General features: G+C 32.9%; 1 protein-coding gene across 5 annotated transcripts in view; it reads left to right on the forward strand.

The window, feature by feature from the left end:
* The window catches only part of LOC119634117 (tyrosine-protein phosphatase Lar), a 273,949-nt gene that overhangs the window by 199,305 nt on the left and 60,596 nt on the right, over positions 1–14,048 (forward strand). For all 5 annotated transcript variants that reach the window (XM_038028064.1, XM_038028067.1, XM_038028063.1 and 2 more), the window contains 2 exons: positions 8,061–8,161; positions 13,332–13,524. In XM_038028064.1, coding sequence (XP_037883992.1) covers positions 8,061–8,161; positions 13,332–13,524 — 294 coding nt within the window. The remainder of the gene's footprint in view (positions 1–8,060; positions 8,162–13,331; positions 13,525–14,048) is intronic.

The raw sequence follows: 14,048 nt of genomic DNA on the forward strand, positions 1-14,048 counted from the left end.
CATGGTTCCCTTTGGCATTTGTTGTTCTAGAATAAAAGATCACCTAAATCATAAATACATAAATTTGTCGCGAAATCAGAATACACACCCTTTATCTGAATAAATAACCACAAGCGTTACTATTTTGTTGGTGATCCGAAATACATTTATTGGTCTTCATTTCCTCCATTTCTGATATTCCAAAACTTAAAAAAGTCATCTAAGTTTGCTATTAATTTCTTTTATTTGATTAAGAAAAGCATGAAAATTGCTGTGTTAACCTGCCAAGAGCAACTTTATGAGCCGGTAAAACTAAAAGTTTAGACTAATACTCTGTCGCTACTATTTGACTGGCTTGAAGGGCATCGTATAACAAAACACGTTTCGTAATCCAAAATAGTCGCGTCATACTTTCCCTAAACAATTATGAACACTTTGTCTAATTAAGAACCAATAAGAGATAGTTTGTCCGCAATTTATTACCCCACTCATGAGAGTTAAACATCATCTGTCGCTTGAAATCAAACTCGGTTTTTGTCCTTCGAAGGCTGCACAAGGATTTTTCATTCGAGTGTATTTTCCATCTGAAGTGACAGTCATCATGTTTTCAATTAAATTGTATGCACTGATGTAAAAGGGATTGGGACTCTTTCAAACTTAGGCAGAGACAAAAACAATTTCTGGACGATTTTAAGTTTTTGAACACCTGAATAAACGATTGTCATCATTTATTTGTAGACGAGAAATGAGAAAAATATTTGCAACAAAAGTTTACATTTAAATATGAAAAGCTATTTTTCTCTTAGGCCTTCAATTTTTCTTCAAAAATTCCCTTGCCTTGCAATCTTTCCTCAAAGAGAGAAATTTTTTTTCAGACTTCTGTCTTTCTAAGATAAACAAAATTCTTTTGCTTAAATCGACCGCCTATCGCGAACAATTTAAGCTATAGGTATTGAATTTGTGACAGGCTCCTGTTAAGGACAGAACTCGCGAACAGCAATATATATAGATATGCTGTTAACAATGTCATTTGTGAGTGACCGTTACATGTGTCACTTTTCAGGTATAGCGAGCTATATGCAATTAGTGCACTTGTAAGCATTCCAAAGAATGCCTTGAGAATGTTTGGTTGTGTGAGCTTACATTAGACAGCAGATTTTCTGATCAACATTGCTGCCGCAGATGTTAGTTTGCATATATGTGTGCATAGATGTGTTTAAAACACATATACGTATATGTTACATATATAAACTTCTAAGCACGTTTCCCGTATTCTCTTAATGAATCGAGTATATGCTATTTTGAACGATAAATTTTTGCAATTTTTCTGGTCGGCCATCACTGCAGAATTTCTGGAATTTTGAGATCAAAAAGCAATACTTTCGCAGACATCTCTTAAAATCATTTTTCTATTGATCAATTTTGGATGTTTTTTTACCTGAAATTCATGCTGTAATGGTCTTAATTGTTGAGAATGAAATCAATCGCCAGGTCAGGTTTGAACGATTCGTGATGCACAATTGCCCCTAATCCTACGGTAATATCAGGACATTGTTTGGCAACGCGCATGCATCGATCATTATCAGTATCTTCAAAACCAGTTATTTACGATTAAATTAAGCACCGTCTGACCTAATGACCTTTCATTGTTTTTCTTCTAAGCCAGAAGCCTTACTAGCATATAGCGTAAGACCCGTACGAAGACTTGCCATAGTACAAATAATAATCGAAAATTAACCGCATTAGATACTACAGAACACAGACTCGCTTCAACATTAGTTAGAAGAAGAAGTAAGCATCATTTACTCCTGAATTAAGGAATTGTCGAACACCGAGTCCAAACAAATTCAGAGGCTAAAGAGCCACAAAAGTACCTGTCAAACTAGAAGAACAATCGGTTCGACCATCGCCTGCAAACAATCGGTCCCAATAGAAACATATGCATGTGACGTAGATCCCGTGATCGAATTAGAATCAAGCATTATCGTATGTCCGATTTAAAAGCTTCACAATGTGCTTTGGATTTAAAAGTAAATTTTATTTCTCCATTTTTAGTAATTTACTCTATAGAGTAAATTTACTCAATAAATTTATTCAATAATTTATTCGATATTATTAGACTTGCGTAGGTATGTGATAAATTTACATTTTATGGGTTTTAAATTTTTATGCATACACATAACAGCTAACCATTAATTGTGTAAATATCTGCAAGTATTTGTTAAATTGTCGAAAATTATAATAAAATTTCATTTTAAAGATGTGATTACCAAACATTATCTCTTTGCTCTATGGCATAGTACATGTATATGCGTGCATATGTGTATATATATATATATATATATATATGTGTGTGTGTATATACATGTATGTGAATGTTTACGCTTATAACTTAACAATTCTTATTAACTTGCCTTTATACTGCTTAGCTAACCACAAAAATTTCAACATTTTGTACTTTTGTTAAGCTTTTTACAATTTACACTCGATAAAGTTAAATTTACACATTTTATGCATTTACAGCATGATTACAGACAAATTTTAATATCAACTCTACTTCTGCTCTATTTTATATGAGCGTTTGTAAACAGTAAATTTCAATGAATGTATATATGTATATATGTACGAATGCATACACTTAAGCAAACAAACAAAACCTACATCTTAAACTTACACTCTATCGTACACAAGTACATACATACAACTATATATTTTATTTATATATATATATATATGTATATGTATATATGGAAATAAGAAAATAAATTGACTTTATGGAAAACAGTGCTTTTAATGAACAAGAAGAGATTTTGTAAATATTTTGTCTGTACTTCCTTCACTTAGCACTTGAAAACATTAAAACACACTTTCTCATTTGTACGTAGCTGCTTTCCAGTTGCTTACGTTCTCTCGTTCTCTCGTTCTCTCTTTCTCTCTCTCTTTCTCTCGATAGATGGATGGATGTCTACATCTGGCTAGCAATGTTAATGATACTTGTTTAAGTCTCTCCAACTTTTAAGTTGTATCGAAAACAACCGCACTCACTTGATTTGATTTCCTGTTTAGTACATTGAAACGACAATGCTATTCAACCAACCATGCTTATATATAGTATATATTGCGAACATACACAGTGTACAGTAAATTTCATATCGATGCTCTATATACGTGTGTATAAGTTCGGGGGTTCGGTTAAGTTGGTCTTATTGACTGCTTGTTTTCCTATTCTCTGTGGCTTGCTGTAGTAGTTTGTGGTTTTTACTTTACCGTTTGTTAAATGTCAATACGTTCAGCCAGCGTCAACTTATTGCGTTGATCAGCCTATATATCACATTACAGGCAAAACGAATCATGTACAAGTTTAAATAACTCAAGTTCCTGTATAGGCCATTTTACCACGAGACTGTTTAAAAAGCAATTTAAGCCTGTATTTGAATTTAAATGAAATGAAGCGATTCCCAATAAGAAAAATTCATAAACTGCACATTAAAAAAAAAATATCATGACAAAATTTATCCATTAAACTAAACTTATACTATTTTGATTGATAGCCTTCCGGTATTTAGAGCACTATGCTATCCCTAGTCGTCTTTTGGGTTTTTTCGGCGAAAAGCTGAGCGAAATGATTTCCATAGGCTTCGTTTGAAATCAAAAGCCGAGCAACCCCGATCGCATGTTTTAGACTTATAACAGTCGGCTATCGACCCACTGTATTGATCACTGAGTTTACTGCTATCGGTAAGATATGCTTGTTTTTCATGACCTCATACTCATGTTAATGACGAAAATTCCAAAGTATTGAGAAAACCACATAACTACTTTCGATGATTCCATCTAGTGTTATATTCAGTCGTGGCAGTCCAATTATTATATTGAATGAGACCATAAGTTCCAAAACGATGCAATGGACATAAAGGCACACATTTTTGAAATATGAACATTTTATTTTATAAGGAATACAATATTGAAGGAAAAGCTGAAAGCGAACTTACTCCCGCCCTTTGGCATCGTCCTTGGGATGTTTGCTTGATTTTTGCCTGTACTTGGTTTTTGATACGAACATGCCTGAAGTAGCGAGGCAATGGCAGAATCCACTACTTCTCGTGAAGTTAAATTATATATTTATTTGTATGTTTTTTAAAGTCAAGTTAAATGCATTTGCTTCTTATGCTTATATATTTTAATGTTTTATATTTTAACGAATTAAAAATAACTTGGTCGGATTATTACTTTACTTATTTGAATGTTTAGGTTTTCTTCTTTTTCCTTTTTTTTTTTTTTTTGCATTTATATTATTATTCACAAGGCAAAGATATCACGAGTATTCCGTTATACACATGTCGAGTAATAAATTCTTTGCGAATTGACAGAGGTCGGCCCAAAACGGTATTATCGAAAAGGCTCCTCGAATCGAGTACGCACTCGCCCAATAGCTCTAAAATGTTAAGAGAATTTACACAGAGCTCGAACCAAATGGTAGTCCACCGTTTTTACTGCTGAGGACATTAGATTTCCGAACTTTACATTGTTAAGAATTAAAAATGACTGTAAGTAGTTTAAAAGACTAAAATCTCGGATACTATTTGCTGCTGAAGCACTTGAAAAACCCATGATTTCATATTAATTTCGAAAGTCGATTCGTTGTCGACGTCGTCGCCGTGACAGTCAGCCGATTAAACTCTAGCTATTAACCTCCAGCCATTAACTAAACTTTAAGGTAATTTCTTGCGTTCCACTTCTTATCGTATTCAAGTCCTTCCCTGACCATCATCTGCAGTTTTACAAACCCCAGTATATCTACTAGTTTTCATTTTCTCGATTTATTTGTTTCAAAAACAGATAGACATTTCTATGGTCGAATAAGTGAACATCAAGATAGCAGGTCAATTCAGAATCCCGCTGATCTCTGCAACTTGGCGCTTTTATAAAGAAGTTCTCATAATACTAGGGATCGGTTTTATTTTTGATTAATAGATCTCTATCTAGATATAAATATAAATGTGTGATTGTCCTATAACTTTTCGACAGAGTTCAATCTCGTAACACGAATAGATTTGTTACCCAAATATATTTGGCTTACATTATTTACGACTTGCAGCAAACTGAATAGTGCTAACGCGGACTTTGGGTGGATATCGTGCCTTCAGACCTAGTATGTACATATTAAATAGCACACCTCTTATCAGATATAGCGAAGATAAGCGAATTTTGCATTAAATCAGTCTGCAAAAACGCTGGTCATCGCCTATACGATAAGTAAATGAAATTTGATAAACCAGTTCGCTAAACAATATTCGATATACCTTACACACTACTAGCAATAGGCGAGCATCTATACAAATGACAAGTGATGTTCGACCTGCCTGAGATCGAAATGTCTACGAGAAAGGAGTATATATAAGAAGACTTCACATGTACCTGGGTCAAAATCGATTCGACATAGAAATCTCTGCACACTATAAAAAGTTCGACACATTTCAGAAACGATAACTGGTAAGAGATGAATACGACAATAATATGAAAACAAATGATGAGAAACTTACTAAAGCGAACTTTATAAAGTTTAGCCCGTGTCTTTGGTCGGAATTGGAAGGCATTGTAAAGCTTTGTGTTTTTAAACCCAACAAAAAATATAACATATGTTGTTGAAACATTTTAGTGCGACCTCCCATCGCTAGTCTGCCGTTCATTCAGGTCCCTGCAGAACTCCTTGATTGGTATTAAACTAATTTGTACAAAGAATTTGGCAGCGAGACGATTGCGTTAATGCCACAAAAAGGCAGAGATTGGTTTTTTTCTTCAACAGAGGATGTGTACTTAACTCTGAATTCCAAATCACTACCCGGTTTGCTATTTACTTTAGATGATGCAAGACTTATACTAGTAATGAAGGCAATCTTTTGTTTGTTTTAAACGAATTTAAAGGATGCACCTTAGTGGTCCTTAGCTGTACTTGGCTTTGATGTGTGCATAGGCACATCACCACAGACGTGCCTTGGAAGATAGTAAAGATGCAATCTGTAAACTTCGTAATGACTTTGTGTATTATAAGGTGAACTCCGCACAATTCTTCCACATTCTATTTGGCGACTAATTTTACTATAAAAGCTTGTAAATATTTTTGTGTATGATAGTCAATCACTCTCTAGCTAACATTTCAAATGTCACAACAAGGCATATTTTGAAAAAATGATGATACATCTTTTTCAATAACTTTTCATATCAAACTTTTTTACGTTACTTTGCCTTCTTATTATTATTATTATTATAATTTTAGACTAATGAAATAGATTCTTAGACTAAAAAAAACAAATTGAGCACTTGCAGCACAGGTTATCGGCTCTACTTTGCCTTAATGTTTTAAAAAATCGAAGAAAATCTAGTCGGCAGTTTTTTTTACGGATTCTATATATATATATATATTAGAAAATTGGTTTCCGTTGACTCGAAAATGTGTTAATTTAAAATAAATTCGCCGCACACGTTGCTAAGGCGTAACAAAAAATATCGCAATCACTTGTAGATATTTAGAGACGTCTTATAACCAGAAATTATTTTAAAATGAAGAAATAACTTATCCGTCTATAATTCTTCTATATGTGTCATGACGACACATATTCGTATTATTTCGTATAAGCACATGCATTTGTTCTTTGACTGTCTTGAAAAGCGCATCGAGAGCGCTATTGATTATTTATATTTCAGTGAGTAGCGTCAACGGTCATGCTCATTACCTCTTCTTCTCGCATCTTTGCGTTTTATACGTACGTCGCCATCAAGTGTCACAAGAAGACAATTGAAAATTTGAAAAATTTGAAAATTTATGCCAACCGAGAAAATTGATTTTAATTGCATCCGATTTATCTACGTGACTCTTAAAAGCTGTTAATTTCACTCATAATTCTAATGCAAGCTGAATAATTGTGGAAAGAGGATAACTAATTAAACTGTAGCATAAGATTTCCATTAAATGTTTAGTTAAGCTTTTTGACTGTCTTATTACTCTTGAGATATATTCGGGTGGATTGCATTAAGTCTTTCGCTCTTCTCGCCATGCATATTAATATGCTTTACATAAGTAATAAGTTGATGATAACTAATACGTTGGCGAATGCAATCAAAGTTTAGAATAGAATAGGTTTTGCTAGATTTATGTATGTTTATATGTTATACTTTGTAAACGAAAAGGCAAGAAAAAAAAACAAAAAAACCGAAGGCAAAAGCAAACGGTTATTGTTACTGAAAAATCCGCTTTAACCCGATTATAATGTATTTGATTTTTCTTGCTTTCCCTAATTTCTTTCGTTCTCGTGATGGTAGCCTTGTTTATTACTTTTAATAATGGTCCAGTTGCTTTTCCTAGAATCTTATAACAGCAATTGATTAGATTGCAGTAGTTGTTGTGGTTAATTGCTTCCGCGCAGAGTCCTTAGACGAGTGCACAGTATATAAGTAATCCTTTAAAAATCAATGCTTCACTTTTAATTAGCAATTAATTGAAGTTGCTTTTTTTTTCTACTTCTTCTTCTTTTTTTTTTTTTTTCTAAAGTTGTATTGCTTTTACTACGTCTTCTTATGCACTCTCCGGGGCTCTTGTGTTTGCTATAGTTTGAGTTTGAGTTCAGTGGAAATTTAAGTATTAAACTCGTTGATCGGGTATTGGATTTTGCCTTAACTTGAGTTTTTGTTGGCATCATTATTTAAATTATTATTATTAATAAACTGAAATTGTTATAAAAGTTTTCAATAGTTTACTCTCAAAAGCCAAGAGTTGAGATTTCAATTACAAGGAAATTATAAAACTTTTTCTTTTTTTTTTTTTTTTTTTTTTCTTTCTGATATTTTTCGTTAAACACATCTATGTATTGTGTTCAATTTTTGGTAAAAATATTTTAAACTTTTCCAAAAAAAAAATAATAAAATAAAGTAAATATAAAATCATACAATGAACATTTTTGTTGAAACTGGGTCAAGTAAAGCAATGATATTAAAAAAAAAAAAAAAATAAAAAATAAATATATAAATAAAAAAAAATTCGATTGAAATGAATTTCTTTCTTTACTTTTCTAAACATTTTCCAGAAATGGAAAGTGCCCCCCGTAATGTACAAGTACGCCCTTTAAGCTCCTCGACTATGGTCATAACATGGGAACCACCCGAAACCCCGAATGGACAAGTGACCGTAAGTATACATAATGATAACAATGATCGTTTCTCTGCTTGGGGTCAAGGCTTTTTTATTTTTTCTTGTTTTGTTTTTTAAAAGAAATTTCATATTAAGTTAATATTTATTGAATTGATTGAAATTAAAGGTTTTGTTTATATTTACTTAAAACCTAAATCTACAATAATTCATATAAAATTTACTATATAGGTTTTTGTTTTAGGTAAGTTAAGAGGTAATGTTCAGAGACTTACACGAGCAAGTTGTGCAAATATTTTATTTGGTTTTATTTAGAAAAACAATAAGAGAAATCGAATTTTATTCGAAATAAGAGAATTCAAGTAAAAATAGTTCTTTTAGGCAAGTGTCGAATAGTTTGTCACTTATTGTCATTACTACCCTTTTAAGATTTCACATTGTTACCAATAGTAGCCGCAACAAAGTGTTGCTGCTCAATTTCGTTTGTTCAAGCTTTCTTGACACCACTCGAACGTACAGACATGCGATTATAATTGGCGACAAGTCATGCAGAGGGGCCGACAAATTTGTGCACAAACATAATGGTGAACAAAGGAAACTCGGAGGAATAAGCAGACAAGCAGAACATGTAAATGATCTGATATACGGACGCAGACTTTTCGATGCAATGGTATTTGGTGTAACTTGAGAATGATTACGATATTGAAACAACATCTAATAAATATCAAGTATATTTTAAATCATACGTATTTCTGATAGAACGCAGCTTCAAATTCATACTTGGCCGCTCTTGTTGTTCCGACTAGAACAGTGACGTCAACAGGCCGGGTACGTCAAACTTGAACCAGCCTCATGTTTGCGTAAGGATAAGATTTTGACCATAATCCTATAAGTGACGGAAAAAGTACATCAGAAAGGTAACTGAAGCTAGATACCGATACTCAGGTTAGAGCAAGCTAGGAAGCTAGGAAACTATAATCGGTTCACTACCATGAATTTTCTGTCTGATGAATTTCCATCATTAATATACATTCGACTGCTCATCTTACTACAGCTTGTTTAAGCTTTTCGAGCGAATATTGAAAATTTAATATTAACATAATCATCAGCTACTTTATAAGTCTCCATTTATAACTCATCTATAAGTCATTATCATATATATATATATACTGGTACGTTTTATTGAAATTAGAAGAAGTTATAGTGAAATTAAAAGCTCTGCGAGTGTTTAATAATATTTTACAACGATTGAAACCGTGGAATGAAATTCCAAGACTGACACACAATACATCAAAACGGTACACATTTGTCAAATTTAATACACGAGCTACTAATATCGCATAATGTATAATTAAATGGCCGTAATTGAATTGTAATTAACCGCAACAAATTGTTCTAATTAAAAGCAATTAGTTTAAGAATTGTCATAATTCTGCCGAATACGTGCATAATTTATTTTTGAAAAACTGTAAAGCGTAAGCATAAAAAAAAACGATTTAAGCTTAATTTTGCGATCTTTGGGAAAGTAATCGTTTAAACACTTGAAACGAACGCGCTCTAAACAAACAATCACACATCATATCACCTGAATCGTATTACGGATCACTCTACAGCACTTCTTATGCATTTATTCATTTAACTGTACCTTCAAGATAAGGCCTTATATGGAAGTTGGTCGAATAAGTGGCGCCATTCAAACAATTTTTAATAGCGTTCGCCCTTGGGCCAAAACATATCGATGTAGTAAATTTTATGAAAATTTCTTAAAAATTGACGCTTGAGGATCTTATAAGAGAAAAATCTTAAAACTTAATATACCCTTGCAGCGCAAATCCTGTAGGATATAAAAAGCGGAATTGCGAAAATTTCTGTAAAGTGCTTATACCCTACATCACTTGGGGAACAGGGTATATATTAAGTTTGTGCAGTCGATTATAACACCCAGAAGAGAAGGCCCATCTTTTATTATAGCGATCAAGAATCTAAGCTTGTCTGTCCGCCTGACGTTTACCTATGTATTTTTGTCTCCTGCTTACCTTTCGCAATTTTTGATATATTTTGATGAAGTTTGGTACGAGAACAAGTGCTGTTGAAAATGTTCGGAACCGGTCCACGTTTTTAACCACTCTCCTTATTGTGATAAGTCGTTAAAAGAAACATATTCTAATTTTTCAATACTTCTTGATAAAAATTCGTTCACTATTTTCGCTTGGCATAAAATTAACCTCACCAAATTTGGAGCGCAGCACGTAGGGGTCTATTTTTTAGATATTTGTTGATAGTTAAAGGTTTAACTTCTTTTATATGCGCTCGCTTCCTACAATTTTTTAATCTTAATATTTATTTAATTGATTTTTTTTATTTTACTCCCCTATAAATCATAGTTTAGCAAAAGCACATATATCAACAAATCTGGATTATCTATACAATATAATTTTGAATCGATTAGCATATTAGCGTATGAGGTGGGGCTAACTTAAATCCTTCCAAGTGTTGTATAGATCCGCAAACATTCAATACGCCCCAACAGATCAAGCGATGTAGGATATGATGATAAAAAATGAGATAATAAATATTGCAATCATGATCCATGAATATCGTGTGTGTCCTATAATTCAAGTTTCTTGAATATTAAACATCAGACAACAGATATCCACCCAAGTCACTGTTTTAAGCAAAATTGCAGTCTAACAACGAGAAAACAAAACACTTTCAAAGCGTGAAATTTTTTAATCGAATTATTGGTATTTGTCAAAATCGCAAAATTCACACTGCCGCCTACGCCCTTGCAAAATTATACGTACGAAAGAAATAAAGTTTGTCGATTAAGAGAACCTCTCTAACTTGTGAACTAAGTTATGTTTAATATTTAGTTAAGGAAAAATTAAGTTTTTTATTTATATTTTCATTCCATTGTGTTTTCAATTAATTTTTCTAAGCTCTTACAAATTTTTTATTGTCTCCCTTGAAATTTATTTCATTTCCTATAATCCTTCTTTAAATCTATTCGAAAGCAAATTTAGGCTTCGACTAAGTTATCTACTGACACAATTTATGTAGATACGATTTGTAAAGGCCGAGAGCACAATGCTTTGTCTATAGATTTATGTGAGAGATGTTCTCAAAAGCAATTCATTACTTTAATTAAATTGAAGTTTTGTGTTTACGACACGGTCTTTAAACAATATTCAAATCTAATAAACAGACAATTGTTTAAAATACAGAGATTACTCTTATATCATTCCTTCTCTCTCTCCCTCTCTCTCTCTCTCTCTCTCTCTCTCTTTTTCTGTGGTTCTCTCGTTTCTCGTTTCTCGTTTTTGTTTGTTTCTCATGTTTTCTTATTTATCGTAACTTTTTTTTGTTGGTGTAAATGATTGGGTTAGTTAGTTGTATAAGCAAATTGTTTTATACTTTACGTTGAAGTGAATCCCTTATACATAAATAGCTGTACAAATACGGTGAAAGGTGTTGCTGCTTAGAATGGATGCTTGCCTTTAATTTAATTACCAATGCCGTAACATACATACATACATACATACTTTGATATTCATTGTCTGCCTGAATATAAATTCTAAATTAATATACATAGGTGTGTTTGTTTATGCTTGTTTGCATAAGTATGTCTTTCTTTCATTCTCTATATTCAAAGTTTATTGAAAACCTTTACCCTCAAAACATTTTAGCACATGCTGAGATTAAGCCATAATAAACAACAATAACAACAATAACAACATTAACAACAACAACTTGCTTTTTGAAAGAAGCCTTCGCTGCTTTGTATACGCAGCAGCAAACAAGCATTTGTCTAGCTTTACAGGAACACAACTAACTAACAGCACCCAAGCAGTACAATATTCATTATGATTGCTAACCATGCAAATAACGTTATTTAAACGATAAATTTCAATACAAAATCAAATACAGACCCAAGTTAACATTCGCACATACATTCCTTTGTATAGTCAGTGTACACCTTTCTAACTATTAGTTGTTGTAAGCTTCCCATTTACACATGAACTAACAAGTCAAAGATATCAAAAGTGACCTAAGTCGAAACGCATAAATGGAAAAACGAATTTATTTTTAATAAAAATAATAATAAATTATCATATAATAAATTAAATATAGAATTGAATAGAATGGAATTGTAGTGTCGACCACCACTGAACTTAACACAGTCTCGGCCAAAATTCTAAGATATTTGCAAACGAAAATTATTCGACTTAGGCTACTTTCGTTATCACCGACACAAATGTTTAACCCTTCGATGGCCTAGCGTACTAGATTTTAAGCTTACGTTATCTTTTACTTAGGTTTGCTTTTTTCTTTTGACAATTTGATAATCGTGTGCTAAAGTTTAAAAATATTGCCCCTGATGTAGCGTTCATTAAACCGCTAATTTCGATCTTTAAACATGCGGTTCTCATATCAAGCGTATGCCGGTGCATATAAGCATAAGATGTAAATTGAAAAGCATGGGAAAAATATTGGCCACAACTTGATCATAGTTGCCCGACGGATGTGAAAGCAGGCAAAAAATATACATATGTACAGGTAGAATCAGGTTAGCCTCCAGTTTTCTTAAGATGTTGAAATTGAACCTATCGTAGTCAGCACAGTGAATAATCTGTTGTTAATTTGCTAAATTCAAGTAAAAGCAGAAGAAGAAGCAGATAAGATGTGATTAGTAAAGGGTTAAAACAAAACCGAACAAATTATGCTTCTGGCTGTTTATTTCACCTAAGTGGTATCATTCCTCCTATGTGTAATGTGTTTACGCAATCATTCTCTTTTCCTTTTCATTTTTTGGTAAGTAATTAACACTTGGAAAGAGAAGTTTTTGTGGCAATTCGATCGTATGTGTTGAATTCCTTGTACGATTTTACCTGAAATTACTGAAATCACTCCCAATGCACTCAAACATAAAATTACGAGAGAAGAAAAATCATGCAAGCAAGGGTTAATTTTAATTTAATAAGCTTTCACTCGTGTGCTTATAAATGTGTGAAGGCTTTGATTTCTCAGACATGCAATTCTATAAGTTACGCAAACATGCATACGCATGTTAGCAAATGTTAAAGGTGATTTTAATAGAGATAAATATGACTTTATTTAGTTAAATATTTCTTACTCAAGGCAACATTGTTTACTCTTGATAATGCGTAAGCAAGGAACTAAAATATTTTTAAATGAAATTTTATTCTAGGGCTACAAAGTGTATTATACGACAAATCCTAATCAACCAGAGGCATCTTGGGATTCGCAAATGGTCGATAACAGTGAATTGACTACAATATCGGAACTAACCCCACATGCTATTTATACAGTGCGTGTGCAAGCGTATACATCAATGGGAGCTGGTCCAATGTCCACACCAGTGCAAGTGAAAACGCAGCAAGGTAAGTTTCAATTAAATCAAAGTATAGCTATAGTTCTAAGCAGAAGCAATCCTGCTACTAATAACAACAAGCGATTTCTAGTATGAAATTTAAAAAACAATTGTACTTTCACATATTGAAAGCTTGGAGTATTGTTGCAGTATATGTTAGCGCCGCAAGAAACGCAAAGATGAGTTTCTCTCATAATAAACGAAGGGTTTTTGACAAGGACCGCTTAAAGCCTACCCTCTACTAGCTTGAAAATTTTAAAAAGAGCAGAGATAGAAGAAGAAAAAATGCGATAGAGTTTCCAATACAGCTAATAACTTTATGTGCTAATGCCTTAAGATATTAGTCGTAGAGTTTATTCCTCTAGCTAAAGCAGTTTCCTTATAGGGGTTTAACGTCCTGGCATGAAGCCTGGCGTGAAGCCTTCATCAGAATGCTTGCTTACAATCATCGGCAATCATTTCAGTCATTTGGGAACCCCACAGCGGGAAAGACAATCCCTATTGAAGATGGCTTTGCTACCCTGAGCCATTTTC

Source organism: Glossina fuscipes, unplaced genomic scaffold (assembly GCF_014805625.2).
Source record: "Glossina fuscipes isolate IAEA_lab_2018 unplaced genomic scaffold, Yale_Gfus_2 2, whole genome shotgun sequence".
NCBI classification, from domain to species: Eukaryota; Metazoa; Arthropoda; class Insecta; order Diptera; family Glossinidae; genus Glossina; species Glossina fuscipes.